General features: G+C 32.7%; 1 protein-coding gene across 2 annotated transcripts in view; it reads right to left on the bottom strand.

The window, feature by feature from the left end:
- The window catches only part of LOC115234219 (intraflagellar transport protein 140 homolog), a 35,528-nt gene extending 19,236 nt beyond the window's left edge, over window positions 1–16,292 (bottom strand). For both annotated transcript variants that reach the window (XM_029805060.1, XM_029805059.1), the window contains exons 1-7: window positions 15,919–16,292; window positions 15,538–15,785; window positions 14,946–15,264; window positions 8,703–8,922; window positions 7,923–8,504; window positions 7,498–7,786; window positions 4,542–4,671 (exon numbers count right to left, since the gene is read on the bottom strand). In XM_029805060.1, the coding sequence (XP_029660920.1) occupies window positions 4,542–4,671; window positions 7,498–7,786; window positions 7,923–8,504; window positions 8,703–8,922; window positions 14,946–15,264; window positions 15,538–15,785; window positions 15,919–16,182 (2,052 nt within the window). In that variant the 5' untranslated portion in view covers window positions 16,183–16,292. The remainder of the gene's footprint in view (window positions 1–4,541; window positions 4,672–7,497; window positions 7,787–7,922; window positions 8,505–8,702; window positions 8,923–14,945; window positions 15,265–15,537; window positions 15,786–15,918) is intronic.
- Window positions 16,293–16,635: the final 343 nt, after the last annotated feature.

Here is a 16,635-nt window from a genome sequence, read left to right on the forward strand (position 1 = left end):
TGTCAGATTAAATATAAAATAACTCAAAAAGTACTTTAATGAAAAATACTTTATTATAGTGTTTTGAAAAGCTCTCGAGATAAGCTACAAGAATATGTAGTAAAAAAAGGGGGATTCCATTTAAGAAATTGTCGATCACATTGATCTCACCTTGAAAAGGTCACTCAAGGTCAAATCCATATTTTTATCATGTGGCCCCTCCGAACCCTACAACTTTTGTTTGAAACATTTTTTTCGATAAAGCTTACTTTCCGAGATATTTTACAGTTTCAAGTTAAAAAACTCACCCTGTATATCAAGTTAAATGGTTCAAACTGAACTTTATTGTGAGCATAATAGTTGGTTTCAAAAGCTATCTGTGTTAACGAACGGAGAGGTATGCATAATTTTTTTATAATAATGTGAATATTTCGATATGATAAAAGTTGTAGCGCTGTTTGAAACGAATACAATGATGTATGATATAATGTAAATATTTTACACATTATACGAGTTTTATCAACTTAAAATATCGCGGGCGACGTCTACCTTTTCATTTCCGGCCCTGCGATATGGCCAACTTCGGATTAAGTATTATGATCAAATGACAACATGATATATGTCAATCTCGTAGACATAGAAAATATAGAGATCGAGCATACACTCGTGGTTTAGGTGAGGGGAGTGAAGCCATTGCGGGACGGTGCGACGAGGTAAATTGTGCCTAAATTTGATTGGCTATTATATTACGCAAGGGCAGTGATGCTCGTATCTTTTGCGATTGTCAAACTGTCATGCGAATTTTGAAAGTTTGAGTGGCCGTTTGTGATAAAAGCCATTTATTTTCATTTTAAAAGGGGTGTACGGGTGGTCTGGGACACCCTGTATATATAAATTATAATTAGTGCAGAATTAATTAATATTTAACATCCATAATTTTTTTCATTTCAATGGAAAAAAGATAAATCGTTAATAGAATAGTTCTATAATATATAAATATATTATCAGAAATATACAGGGTGTCCCGCAACGTGATGTCCACACTGAAACTGTGTATTCTTTGTCATTCTAAGTCAAAAAGTCTTAATACCCATATGCCCTAAAGTCGCTTGTTTCGAAGTTATAGTGAAAAAATGCAAAAGAGTTAGTTATTTCTCACACTAATGCGAGAAAAACACCTTTATGACTTACCTTACCGCACTAGTAGTGCGGAAATAACAGGCATTACAAAAAATATTGTATGTATGGCATGTGCGGAAGACAACGAACTACGTCGCGCATGAAGTTGCCGCATTCGCTTTAGCTCATGCGGCAACTTCATACTCGACATAATTCATTGTTTTCCACACTTGCCACACAAGGCTGAACAATACTTGCATTTATTAGAAGAACAGTTGCCCGAACTTCTTGAAGATCTGCCTTTTTACATCAGAACACAAATGTGGTTTCAACAAGATGGAGCACCACCTCACTTTAGCAGAATTGTTACGAGATATCTAAATAAAAAAATTCCTGAGCGCTGGATTGGCCGGGGAGATCCAATAAATTGGCCTGCAAGATCTCCCGATCTATCTCCTCTGGATTAATTTTTGTGGGGGCACATGAAATCTCTAGTCTATGCGGATAAGCCAGTCAATCGGCAGCAATTATTAAATAAAATAATAGACGCTTGTAATAATATACGTAATGATGCGGAACTTCTTTTGCGTTCTACAACATCAATAATTCAAAGAGCAGAAGTGAATACACAATTTCAGTGTGGACATCACGTTGCGGGACTGTATATTTATAAACATAATGTACAGGGCGTCCGGTAAAGATTGTGCCAACGCTCGTGAGCGGGTAGAGCACAGTAAACTGAACAAAAAAGTCCTGTAACATCTTTTTCTATAACGCTTAATAAAGGAGTTATTACTGCGCTGATTGACTAGACTTTACTTAATAATAACTTCTTTATTAAACGTTATAGAAAAAAATGTTACAGGACTTTTCTGTTCAGTTTACTGTGCTCTACCCGCTCACGAGCGTTGGCACAATCTTTACCGGACACCCTGTATATAATTAAATATAACTGACATATTTTGATTATGAATATTTATTTACTCAATTTTATTTAAATAATAGGCAAAAGAAAAAGACAAGGAGAAAGAAGAAAGAAAACGGGAGAAGGAGAGACAAATAGAGTATATAAATTATAATTAGTGCATAATTAAGTAAAATAATATTTGATATTTAACATTCACAAAATTTTTTATTTTAATTGAAAAAAATAATCGTTAATAGAGTAGTCCCCTATATAAATGAATATATTATCAGAAACATATATTTATAAATATAATATATATATAATTAAATATAGGTGACATATTCTGATTATGAATATTTATTTAAAGCATTTTAAAGCAGCCATAAAAAAATTTTGGTCCATGCAGATATACGTAGTACCAACACGTATATCTTTAGAGGAAATATCAATTTTACACGTTTCATTTTAGCTGGTAAAATCCAACAATCACAAGATATTATAAATTCCACCAGTAGATTATCAAGATTATGTGATGAATTTGAAAATTGTGATGTTAATAAAAATTATAATAGTTTATCATTATTAAACGACCATTATTATATTTCTGATATTAGAGAAATAACAGAATTTTCTAATAATATTATTGAATACATTGCTGGGTATATTATAAAACAATTAAAAAAAAATTTGCTTTGCGAAAATTGTTTAAACGTATTAACAGCAAAAAAAGAAAAAAAATAATTTAATAAATAGAAAAAATCGCGGAGGATTGATACAACCTTCCGAGGAAGTTATAAAGATTGCTCGCAAATGTGAAACAGGAATTCGTTGTGCTATTTATGAAAGCGAAAGATTTATAAAACAAAAATTTAATGCAGATTATCTAACAAATCAGGTTTTAAAGCAATTTATACATATTGATTTGTTTAATGATTTAAATGAACACATGCATGACCAGTCTTTCGCAGCCGCCAACGACACGAGTATTAATGACGTGAACTTGCGCGATATAACAGCCAATCAAATTTAGGCACAATTTACCTCGTCGCATCGTCCCGCAGTGGCTTCCCCCCCCCCCGCAATAATATGCTCGGTCCCTATATTTCTATGTCTATGGTCAATCTCTAATGCATGAGTCAGAAGTTGGCCATAACGCAGGGCAGAAAGTGAAAAGGTAGACGTCGCTCGCGATATTTCAAGTCGATAAAACTCGTATATGTAAAATATTTACATTATATCATATATTGTTGTATTCATTTCAAACAGCGCTACAATTTTTATTGTATCGAAATATCCATATTGTTATAAAAAAATTATACATACTATTCCGTTCGTTAACACATAGCTTTTGGAAGCAACCACTATGCTCACAATAGAGTTCAGTTTTAACCATTTAATTTGATATATATTTGTTATGGTCTATCTCTTTTAATTTAAAAGATAAAAGGGAATAGCCACTTTTGGTGGGACACTCTGTATAATTAATATATTGTAATATTTTGTTTAAAAAATAATATGTTTAATGTTCGATATTAGATATATGTAGTTCAATCTTCCTAAGTTCAATTCGTGATCGAACGTAACTTCTATTCGTAATTTTTTTTTCAATATCTATTTAGATTTTAATGGCATATATACAGAACAAAAATATTGCGCGAACATATTCATACATAATCTCATAGTTGCTTTAGTTCTATGCATACATCTCCGATATTAAAATGCTACCAGCAATATACCAACAAATTCAATCATGATTTTGCGGCAGATTTTTTAGGCAGCTTCCAGTATGCTGTATCCTCATTAAGCTCAGTTTTTGACAACACGGCTTAGTGATAGAGTATGATAGTAGAAATGCAACACAAATCGAGCATTGCCTGCTATTATTTTCAGTAAATATATAGCAGATATCGAGTAGGGTTTGCCGTATCAGATATTGACGGTAAAAAGATAGCAGAAATCAAGCATGATCTGGTGTCCCAAATATATAGTAAAAACACGATGAAAATATCACATATCATGTTAAGTATTCGCAATAAAAACACAGTAAAAATTAAGCATAGCCTGCCGTCACGACGTGGCCGCAAAAATACAATAAAGAAAAAAACACGCCCAAGTGAAGATTAATTATATATGTATATAATATTAATAAAGTTATATAAGTGGAACAAAATTGAATATTAGAGGTATTATTGCATAAGTGTTACTGGTAAGTCACCGATTATTTAATTTTCCATTTATAAATGTAACATGTAATATAAAAAAAACCTATGTTACATTTCATAGAGCACAATAAACACAGTTCAACAAAAAACAGTCTTTTTTCGAATACAAGGAAAAGACTAACCGTTTCCCGTAATCTTTTTTATGCTGAATACGATATTGTTTTCCAAATCAGATCATCCTTGTATATTAAAATACAGGGTGTCCTAGACCACCCGTACACCCCTTTTCTTTCAAACTTTTTGTACAATAATTTTTTTGGATGGTTGCGTGGTCTTGGCGCCTTTTAGTTATTTTTTTTTTAAATGAATATTACCTTATCTCCGCCCTTATAATAGCTCTTAGAATCACGGCTATCCAATCTTTGAGCTCGACATACCAGTAATCTGGGATCCTCCATATCCCAGCAATGTGCCGTAACCAACCTTCCTCTGCATTGTGTAACTCTAAAAAAAAAAGATAAATTTTTTCATGTTAAATTTTTGTGTCTTTATATATTAATACATGTATATAATATCATATTATTAAAATATATAATCTACATAATTAATACAACATCTTACATAAATAAATGTATATTACATTCTAAATAGTATATATGTGGCGTTTAATTTTAAAAGTTATATCAAAATAACTAAAACAAGATGAAAATCGTGCAAATTATAAACTTACACATTGCTTCCTCATTATTTCATTTCTCTCACAAAGCTCCTGTTCAGAGCAAGCGGGTTTTTCAATTTTGGCATCCTCATATAGAGGAAGCTTTTTGAGCGAAATAAAAAGGTAAAGAAGCAATGTATAAGTTTCTAATATTTCCAATTTTGGCAAATCCCACCTAGGATATCACAAAACATCTTTTTTTTTAAATTCGAAAATTTACATTTTAAAAAAATTTAGAATTGAAATTCAAAATTTCATAAAAAATAAACCCTGTCACCAATTCTCACCAAATTCAATACCAACTATTTTTTAATAATATTCTATTCATTTAGAAAAATTTAGCCCAATACTTCGAAATTTGCGGAAGTTAGAACTTGCACAGACATTTTTTGAAAAATTGAAACTGCCTTAAAATCTAAAAAACCGTATGAATTTTTATAAAAATGATAGTAAATAAAAGTGTTATACTACTTTATTTATGTGCCAAATTGCAGCGCTGTAGCTCAAGCAGTTCTTGAATTATAAACATTTAAATTTTCGGTCAATCGGTACATACATACACACATACATACATACATACGGACATTTTCAAAAAATGTGATTTTTCGACGTTCTGGAACATTCAGAACACATTGGCATAAAAAATTGGAAAAAAATTTTGTAATAAAAACAAAGCTTCCTGTATGAGAAAGCAAAAAATGAGTTTTATAAAAAAATTATTCAGACAAAAGTTGTGTGTGTGAATAGTTTTAAGGGGCATATATACAGGGTGTCCCAAAGCACCCTAGACAACGCTTGTGAGCAGGTAGAGTACAGTAAACTGAACAGAAAAGTCCTTTACCATTTTGCAATTTTCGCAATAATTATTGAAATATTAATTAAAATGGATTCGCGAATGAGCACGCGTTTCGCGCGGCTAGACCGTGGGACGTACGCTCTAGGGCGTGCCAGTGGCGAGTTTCGCAGTATCGCACGGCAACAAAAAGTTTGGCCTTGCGCGTACCCCGACTTTTCGTTGCCGTGCGATACTGCGAAGCTTGCCACTGGTACGCCCTAGAGCGTACATCCCACGGTCTAGCTGTGCGAAACGCGTGCTCATTCGCCGTTCTTTTTTTATTAATATTTCAATAATTATTGCGAAAATTGCAAAATGACTTTTCTGTTCAGTTTACTGTGCTCTACGAGCGCTCACGAGCGTTGTCTAGGGTGCTTTGGGACACCCTATACATGTATATATAAAGAGATACAATATTCTCTGTATTGAAAAAAAAAGTTATTCTTGATACACTACATATAACTTCTTCAATAATATAAAATATTTTGAATTGTTTAGGAATACACACACAAACGTACGCGCTCGCACACGCACACACACACAATATACAGGGTATCTCAGATCATTTGGGACAATACTCGTGTGCAGATCAGTGATGCCAGAAACTGACTCTGGTAGCATGAGGTAGCATGTGGAAGTGGAAGGGATACACACACAATCGAAAACCACGTACATGTTTCACATGAATGTTGTTTTCTATTGTTGTGTTATCCCCTCCATATGCTACCGCATGCTACCGGAGTCAGTTTCTGGCATTACTGGTGCAGATAGAGCGGACCAAACTGAGTCGAAAAGTCCTCTATCATTTTTTTTATAACGCTTAATAAAGGAGTTATTATTGAGTAAAGTCTGGTCAATCAGCGCCAACCTTTAGCCAGGCGCACGTCGGTGAGCCGCGCGCCTGGTAGTATGCGGCAAAATAAAATATCTCGTAAAATATTTAGTTTTCTATAATCTTACCGTAATACTTTTATGTACAAAATAATAAAACAAATCAATTAGTGTAAAAAAGACAAATAATTGTTTAAAAAAATACATTGTAAATACTGTTACATACTTTTTCTTAAAAACAATTATTTTTTTATACTAATTGATTTGTCTCATTATTCTGTACATAAAATATTACGGTAAGATTATCCGAAAACTAAATATTTTACGAGATATTTTACTTTTTCTATCAAAATATGTCAGATTAAAATATAAAATAACTCAAAAAGTACTTAATAAAAAAATACTTCTTGACTTGACCTTAACGATGCCATCCAAGGTCAAATCAATGACACCATCTATGTTCCCCTCAAAACCATACAATTTTTGTTCAAAACGTTTTTCTCTAAAATGCTTAGTTTTTGAAAGAAAAGGGGTGTATGGGTGGTCTAAGACACCCTGTGTATACATATATATATACATATATATATAATTTTAATATATTTATGTATTAATAGTCATTGTCAAGGCAAGTTTAACGATACATTGACGATATATAAAGTTATTAAAATTCGGCGAAAAAAATTTGGAACAGAATTATCAAAACTATGATGCAATCTGAGTGAGCGTAATTTATAGTAAATATCTTCGAGTATAAATTTTATCTTTCAACTAAATGCTGGAATCTAAAACAAATTAGTACCGATTAGTATCAATTTTTGCATGTTTCCTCTATATTATAAATATACATAATTGATTGATAAAAAAATATAATTAATACTATCTATAATCTAATCTGTAATTTCATATATAGTTGTCATTCAATTCCTTCTGTTTTTTTTTTACTCACAACGTGGAATCGTCATCAATAATGTCGTTTGACTCTCCGAAATCGAACTCGTGGACTTGGTCGCTTTCAATATCCCAAACATATAAAATCGAACTAGGCATAAGATTCGCCATTGCGACAGTGATCGAGACACAACGGCAATCCGAATTACATCTTGCCTCAATAATTTCGGCAAAGTCGCTTATTGCCTCATATGTCGCCATAGCTCGAGTATGTAGTTTAGCCTCATGCTTGCCCAGATCCCATATTTTTAGGATACCATTCAATGATGCAACGGTCAAATACTGTCCTACAAATAATTACATAAATAATATTATTTATAATATGAATAAGATATACAAATATCTTTCTATATATACTATATATATATAAAAGATTTTTAGATAAAAAGATTGATATATATTGTTTTATTTAAAAATGTTTACCTGTTAACTCCATTGTGATCGGTTCGCCCTCTTCTGGTAAAGATGGCAGTGTCTGAATGACGGAACCTTCTACAGATCGCAGCTGAATGATTATTGGAGTCAACACAATCAATGTATGCTCGTAAATGAGCATCTTTTCGGTATCACAAGTGAAGGTCGCCAATACAGTCGTGTTGAGATTGATACTTTTGTTAATGCGATTGACAATAATTTGTCTACCGGAAGAAACGGCGACATACTCTTTTGTAACGGCAATGACTTGCACTTGAATCTCCGTCTTTAGCGTATAGCTCTGTTCGTCAATCTCGAGCAGAATCTGTGTAGGTGTGAGCTGACTCGCGCAAATGCCATTATTATATACAGCGCACATCGGCTGTTGACGCAAGATAAATACATTAGTGATGCAGTTGACAGCCAGAAGGAAATTCCGTGATAAACTCATGCCCCACGTCAATTGCTTTACTGTTCCATGAATCGTGCAAGATTCCGGCATGCTCGGCCAGGCATTCTCATCATTGTCGGGGGAAGATTTCCGTTTCCATAAATAGATTGTTCCTAAATTGGTACCGACAGCCAAAGTATCTAAGAAATGCGAGATATAATTCAGCTAATTGTTTTCAAACTCGCTTGGATGAAAATAATAATAATAATATAAGGCGAGTAATTGTGCAACACTATAATTGATTGTGGGTGTTGGTTAAACACTCTTATATAGAAAAATTAATTCGAATAGACCTGACTTAAAATTTTAGAAACATATTGTTTAATTGTAGTTCTTACCATTGTTTTTGCAAAACGCCAAACTGGTACACATTTCCTGAGGAGTGGCAATATTTCCGTTAGATGAATCTGGAGGCGAGAGAACGTATGTGTCACCTGTATGAAGATCCCAACATCGGATTGCGAGTTCTCCTGTGAGTACAGCCAAGGTGTTCCCACTGATCCAGCATAGAGTGATACTAGCAGTACGCGATATATCATTTCTGCTACTTAATTTTACCTAAAATAATATACAGCATAACATATTGATGTATGTTATCTCAAATCAAGAAACATGGTTCTCGCATTACTATAAGTCACGCAGCAATAGCAAAACGGACATCTATACACGAACCAGCCAGTAGAGTACCTTATTGTTAGATTGACCACATTTACACCTAGCATTTAGGCCGCGGCCAATATCTCAAATTCGACCTAAATTATTTAGGCCGCCTGCTGTAAACACTTAACAGGCGACTCGACCTGGCTTCAGGTCAGGCTTCGTATTTTAGTGACCTGACCTGAAATAGGCCGCCTGCTTTTTCGGTGTAAACGCGCGATCAATCGCAATGCGATCTAAAAGCTTATTTGCTCGCTTGTTTTGTTGAACTGTCAAATCAAATGATAGCTGTCAAGGTTAAACCGGGGAATTGGACTAGCGTGGACTAAATGCGACCCTGTCAATTCTTAGGTCTCTTTCGGTGTAAACGGTTAATGACTAGACCTACTTTGGGTCACGGTATAGGTCAGGCCGCGATCAGGTCGCTGGGTGTAAACGTGGTCATATTATCAGATCTTAATAACGGTTGAATCAATAAAGTTCTTAATAAGCTTAAAATCTAATTATGCCTAAAAAGTATCCTTATTATTGCTCTACATGTACTATGAACAATGAGACATTACGATCTAAAGTTTCAATGTTGAAGTTTTCTATTATAATAAGTCATCATGTTGACGCGCATTTCTTTTCTTTAGATTTCTTAGATTTCCGTCAACTAATGAAACAATAAAGTACCATGTTGTATTGAAGAGTTAGAAGAGTTTTCTAAAACTCGATATGTAGTAACTTCTAGGAATACTCCAACTCTAATCAAATATTTTTGTGTGGCCAAATGATCTTGTCTTTGTCTTAAATATTATATGTACGAGATCAGGATAGAAAGTCCTACGTATTTTCTTGGTAGTTTTAGAAAATTGCACTTCTCTGATGATTGTATTTACTGTCAATATACAGGGCAAAAATAAGAAAAAAAATAAAAAATAATTATAAGATAAATTTTTGCATTGTGCTTTTTTAAATAAAATTTGAAGTGGAGAAAAATTATCCATATACAGGATGTTCCAGGAGGAAAGGTCAATATTCTGGGAGGTGATTGTATCGGTCATTTTAAGCAAAAATTTGAAGAATTTAATTTGAGAATAGTGACCAACCGAAAGATGGTAGATTGGATCAAACTGATTGTGAATTGAAAAGTCCTGAACCATTTTTTTTATAACGCTTAATAAAGGAGTTATTATTGAGTAAAGTCTGACCAATCAGCATCGACCTTTAGCCGCGCGCCTGGTAGTGTGCGCCGCCGTAGCGGCGAAGCGCTTACGCACACTACCAGGCGCGCGGCTCACCGACGTGCGACAGCTAAAGGTCGGTGCTAATTGGCCAGACTTTACTCAATAATAACCTCTTTATTAAGCGTTATATAAAAAAATGGTACAGTACTTTTCTTTTCAGTTTGACCCAATCTACCTGCACCTTTCGATTGGTCACTTACTTGTTGGACACCCTGTATATACAGAGTAAGTCTTTTTAATCTTAACAGGCAAATATTTCGAAAATATGCAATTTTACAAAAAAACTTTTCAAAATAAAAGTTGTATGGTTTACAGGGGGATGTACAACGGTGATCTTGATTTGACCTTGGATAGTTGTTTGAAGGTCACGTGAAGGTCACCTTTAATTTCTTAAATGGAAACCTCCATTTTCCATTACATATTCTTATGGCTTAGTTCGAGAGCTTTCCAAAATACTATAATAAAGTATTTTTTCATTAAGTACTTTTTGAGTTATTTTATATTTTAATCTGACATATTTTGATATAAAAAATAAAATATCATAAAAGTATTACGGTAAGATTATCAAAAACTAAATATTTTACGAGATATTTTATTTTTTATATCAAAATATGTCAGATTAAGATATAAAATAATTCAAAAAATACTTAATGAAAACATACTTTATTATAGTCTTTTGAAAAGGTCTCGACAAGGGCTATAAGAATATGCAATAAAAAATAGAGGTTCCAATTTAAAAAATTCAACCTTGATATGACCTTGATATGATCTTAGCAATGCCATCCAAGGTCTAACTAATATTCCTATCTCCTTTTCCCCTCAGAACCAAACAACTTTTGTCTAAAAAGTTTCCTTCTAAAACTTACAGGTTTTGAGATATTTGCCTGTTAAGATTAAAAAGACTCATCCTGTATAATGTAACATTAGAATTATTATATTTAATAATGCATATGTAATACAATTGTGTATTTTACAAAAACATTTATGTATGTGTATTTGAAATATGATTATTTATTTATTTATTTATTTATTGAATCCATTTTGAACAGGAATAACCCTCCAGTACAGACAGTTAATAAGAATAGACATCAGATTAATATAAATCGGGCGAAAAAGAACAACAGCAAATCACAACTTAAGAGCTATTAAATAAGATAATAATATCCAAATGATATTATACTAAATACCGAGAAAGAATTCTTTTAATTGAATTTGGATTCGCTTGAAAGAAGGTCAATATATGCTGAAAAATCATTTACCAGCGAGCACATACGGTTGAGTGGCTTATATTTTCCATGGAAAGTGCGATGAGGTTCAACAAAGAATAATTGATTATTCTTAAGCGTTTTACCAGGAACACATAGATTGATGTGCTCCAGAAAATCATGAGTGTCATTAACTCATTTATACACAAATACCAAATCCAACAAAACTCGGCGATTTTTTAACGTTAACAGATTTAGATCTTTTAATAAGCAATCATAATTGTGATCAAAAAAGTTCATCAGTTTAAATAAGTTAAAGCTAACACGGCAAAAGAAACGGTATTGAATTCTCTCAAGTAGAATACATTGATTTGCATAAAAAGGAGCCCAGATGATTGAGGCATATTCTAATTGCGGTCTCACAAGGGTGCAATACAATAATATTTCAACCATTTATATTTTTAAAAAATTTACACGGTCGGTTTACAAATCTCTTGAACGCAGAGCCCGTAATGAGATTTGCGTGTATCTTCAAAAAGTTCGTGCACTGATTTTTTTTTGGCAACGCTAGTAACACTTGGTGTTTTCGATACATCTTCATGTAGCGGGAAACCTCATTCGACCTTCAGTACAAATTGTAAAAACTCAAACTTGATTTATAGTGACAGTTTTCTTAAACATAGTTTTTGCGCGCCGCCGGGATTTTGCAAAGATGAATAACAGCAATTTAAAAGAGTAAAGAACAAACGTGAAATTCCTTGTTAAACTCGGAAAGAACGGGTTAGAAATTCATGAAATGTTGTGTACAATCTATCAGAAATCTGCTATGAAGCTGGGGGGAATCGCTGGATCTTGCACCAGGACAACGCGCCTTCGCACACGGCGCTCATTGTGCGCGAGTTTATCAGTCGAAACAACATCACCGTCATGGATCACTCTCCCTATTCGCCCGATTTAGCCCCGTGAAACTTTTCTTTATTTCCAAAAATTAAAATGATCACGTGGGGTGAATATTTCGGAAACGTGGAGACTATCAAACGAGTCGACGAGGTTCCTGAAGAGCCTATATAATGCGGACATGCAGCACTGCTTCCAGCAATGGAAATCGTGTTGGCACAGGTTCATAACGACGAAGGAGGAGTATTTTGAGGAAGATAAAATTGCTGTGCCCAAATAATTAAAAATAGAAATTTTATCACTAAAGTGCGCGAACTTTTGGATACACTACGTCTGTGTTTCTCAAAAGAGAAAGATCATTGCAAAATATTACCCCAAGATCCCGAATCTCTATTCAACAACAGAGAGAAGAGTTCCGCTAAGAACATAAATATGCAAATGTAAATATGCATAGCTATCTCTTTTCCACTAAAATGAACCACATGACATTTGGATGGATTAAAGTTTAAATTATTTGCTTAGTTCCAGGCATCAAGTCTAAGAAGATTTTGCTGTAGGTAAGAGGTACCAACAGAATTAGTGACTCGACAGAAAATCTGTAAGTCGTCGGTATAGAGTAAAAAATTAGAGTGAGTAAATATTTGCTTTATGTTGTTAATAAATATGTTGAATAATAAACGATCCAAATGAGATTCTTGAGGGACTCCCAAGAAAATCGCGACATTTTTAGAAAAAGAACTTGAATTTTACGATTTGAGATCTATTTACTATAATGGGCGCGTTCAGGAGATACAACTGTTGAGCATCGTCTTGTCAACACTCGACTTTGATTTGTTGGTTCTAGAAGTAAGAACCAATCACGTTCGATTGCTACTCAATGGTTGTGTCTCCTGAACGCACCTATTGTTTGATAGCCAGCTCAAGAAAGTTCCACCTATACCAAACGCTTATTAATTAGAATCACATAATTAACACTGCCGAATTTTTTTTTTTTTTTAAATCGGTATAAATTATGATATACAGGGTGTATCTGAAATGATGCACTAAACTTTAGGAGCGTATTCTAGAGGTCAAAATAAGACTTTTTTTTCTTATGAACATGGGTCCGCAAATGAACCCCCCTCCGAGCTAAAATTCGAAAATGTGTGAAATTGATCAAACACTCGAAACGCAAATTTATTTATCTCTCAAGAGAGGATAATAGGTGTATAGTTCAACCTTCTGCCATTTTTTTTCTGAAATACAGCCAATTTTTAATTTTTTCCCCAAACTTTAGGGGCCTCTAGTTCGGAGGAGGGTTCATTTGCGGACCCATGTTCATATGAAAAAAAGTCTTATTTTGACCTCTAGAATATGCTCCTAAAGTTTAGTGCATCATTTCAGATACACCCTGTATACATAATTTTCACATATATATTTACATAACTGCAAGATAGAGAAGATAAAGATTTTGTCGAAACATAATGTATATCACTATAGATAACACAATTAAAGTAATTAAGAGTAAACAAAAAATTTAATATAAAAATCTCTGCACTGCTGCGGGAATCAAAAGTAATATTTTGATTGCCATAATAAAGGAAAATTATATTAATTATATGCAGATATTACATTAAATAATTAAAATACAATAAAATATGTGAAAATTATTGTAAAAATATTAAGTTTGTTTACATTAAATTGCTTGTTTCTTTTTAATTATATACTTTAATTGTGTTATCTGTATATTGAAATATATGATAGTTTCAGAAAACCTTTATTTGAAAATATCTTCTGTAGTGATGTATGTATGTGAATTGTGTACATGTTTTAATCATATTCAAATACATATACACAAATATTTTAATAAAATACACACATAATGGTATATATTATATTATTAAAAGAATTAAAGGTAATTATATATATATTCACTTCTATGGAGTCAGCTCCAATGATCTTAACTTTGACATATATTATAGAGAGACCATTCTCTTGAATAACCTTCAAAAGGTTTTAGCCATCGCTCTTTGTTTATTGAAAAGTTATCAACAAAAAAAGTTTCAAGGTCATTGGAGCTGACTCCCCTAATCTGAATAATTAAATTTCATATCGAATTAAATTTCATGTGTTTATAATTCTATTTCCAATTTATGCATTTTTCTGATATCATTTTCATAGAAAAGACAAGTTTTCTAGATATGGCCTTTAATTTATGTATTTTTTTAAATATACTTTTTTTAAAGATTTGAATTTAAATGGTAATGAATACTGATTGGATGACAATTATAACGAATATGCCATGTCCATGAATATGCAAATGCATGTGTATATATTTTGCATTTTTCTAATGGATGTCACAGTTGCAAGCAAGCAATTGAATATTTGTCACCGAGCCAAAAACATTAATAAAATGAATAATTTCTGGTGGAAAAACTCGTTGTATTAAAAAATAAATACTAATCTAATGGCTTGATCCGAACATGAGATATATAGAAATATATTGTTAAAAAATAAATAAATAAATAATTGATTAATAATTTGATTAATTCTAGTATTCTAAGCTAAATGAGAAGTTTATATTTGTGATAAAACTTAATAGTATAATCACCACCTTTGTCAACTCAGTGAGCTCTCCGCTAATTGTATCTGATTGAAAGTGCCCAATATTTAATCCCTCTGTCATGATGATGATAGAGTCCCTGGTCTGATGATACAGTAAGCAGTATAATGTTGCACCATCAGTACTAAGAACTTCCTTACACTGTCCCTGAGAGTCAACAAAGTATATGATGCCATTTGCAGTACCAATGTAGAATGCATGATTGTCTCGTTGAGTTGAAACTATTGTTGGTGCAGCAGTTCTTGGCCGCCACGAACTGAATAAATCTAAGGCTCTTTCATCACCAGCAATTGCTGCCTTTGCCAATCCACTGCAAACAATAAATCGTTCAAAATAAAAAAATATACAGACTATACAAAAAATTAAATTAATAAATAAGGATTAATCCATTTACAAACCATATGGCTTTGACTTAGAACAGCTTTTTTTTAACTTAATACTTGTAGGAATATTAATTTCTAATAATATTGTTTAATAAAATAACTTATATTATTAGAAAAATATAATCTATACTATATAGAAACTCAATTATCTTTCAATTTGCCATATTTATGTAAAAATGTATTAATGATGTATATTATACCTAATATCAATAGCTGGTTTTGGGAGATTTGTTCTAAATGCAATTTGTGTGAAAGACTCTTTCAATTCATGATGGAATGTCATGAAAAGTTGTCCTCTGGAATCTATTTTCCAGCCAACTATAGATCCACCAGTATCTGCAGATACTAAGCAGCCACCATACTGACTCCATTGCAGAATTGTGATAGATTCTCGATGAGGAGTTACTATTATACTGAATTCTTGTGTTCCGGTATCTCCTGGCCATACCTATAACAACAATTTTGCACTTTTACTTATCTTAATAATTAAAAAAAAACAATTCATCAAAATAATAATTGCAGACTAATAAAAAGAAAGTAATTTTTTGCTTCCTGTAGTCTGTAGTATTTGTAATACTAACTCGTAATTCTCCGCTCTCCCATCCTGCTGCCAACCATGTCCTCTCAGGATGCCATCCGAGTGCAGTAACTTGCGCTACAATATGTCCTGGTGATTCAATGTCCTGCACAGGTTCACCTTGATCATCATAAATGGTTATAAAGCCACCCTTGTCTTGAGAATATGCAGAAACAGCTAATAAGGGATAGTTATTGTGCCAAGTTACAAATGTATTTATTGAAGCAGTTTCAGGATTTTGCACTCGTATGTCAAAATATAAGGTCATTGTTTATCATATTAAATTATATTTATATATTAGATTTATACTATTACATTTTTCAAATCACTGTAACTTGGTATAAATAAAATCACACAATTTATTATTATATTGCTTTTGAAATATACTTTATGTCATTAAATATTTTGATAAGTAAATTCTCTTATATTGACAGTAATCAGTTTTACATGTATGTACATATATATATATTATGTTGATACTTCATTGTCATGGAGATATCACAGTCTTAGAACATATATAAATGGAAGGGGAATGCCTTTGTTTCCCGATAAAAAAACATGTCGGAAGGAAGTAAGAAAGAAAATCATAGTTGCCTCTCTCTTGTAACTACTCAAAAGTGCGCATGCGTTTGCTTGGCCGGTTTGGCCACTGAAAAATAAGGGATATGGCCGGTATTCATAGTCAGTTCTTATATTTAAGACCGTCTTAAGCACAATCTTA

The sequence above is a fragment of the Formica exsecta genome, unplaced genomic scaffold, assembly GCF_003651465.1.
Source record: "Formica exsecta isolate Colony F162 unplaced genomic scaffold, ASM365146v1 scaffold198, whole genome shotgun sequence".
NCBI classification, from domain to species: domain Eukaryota; kingdom Metazoa; phylum Arthropoda; class Insecta; order Hymenoptera; family Formicidae; genus Formica; species Formica exsecta.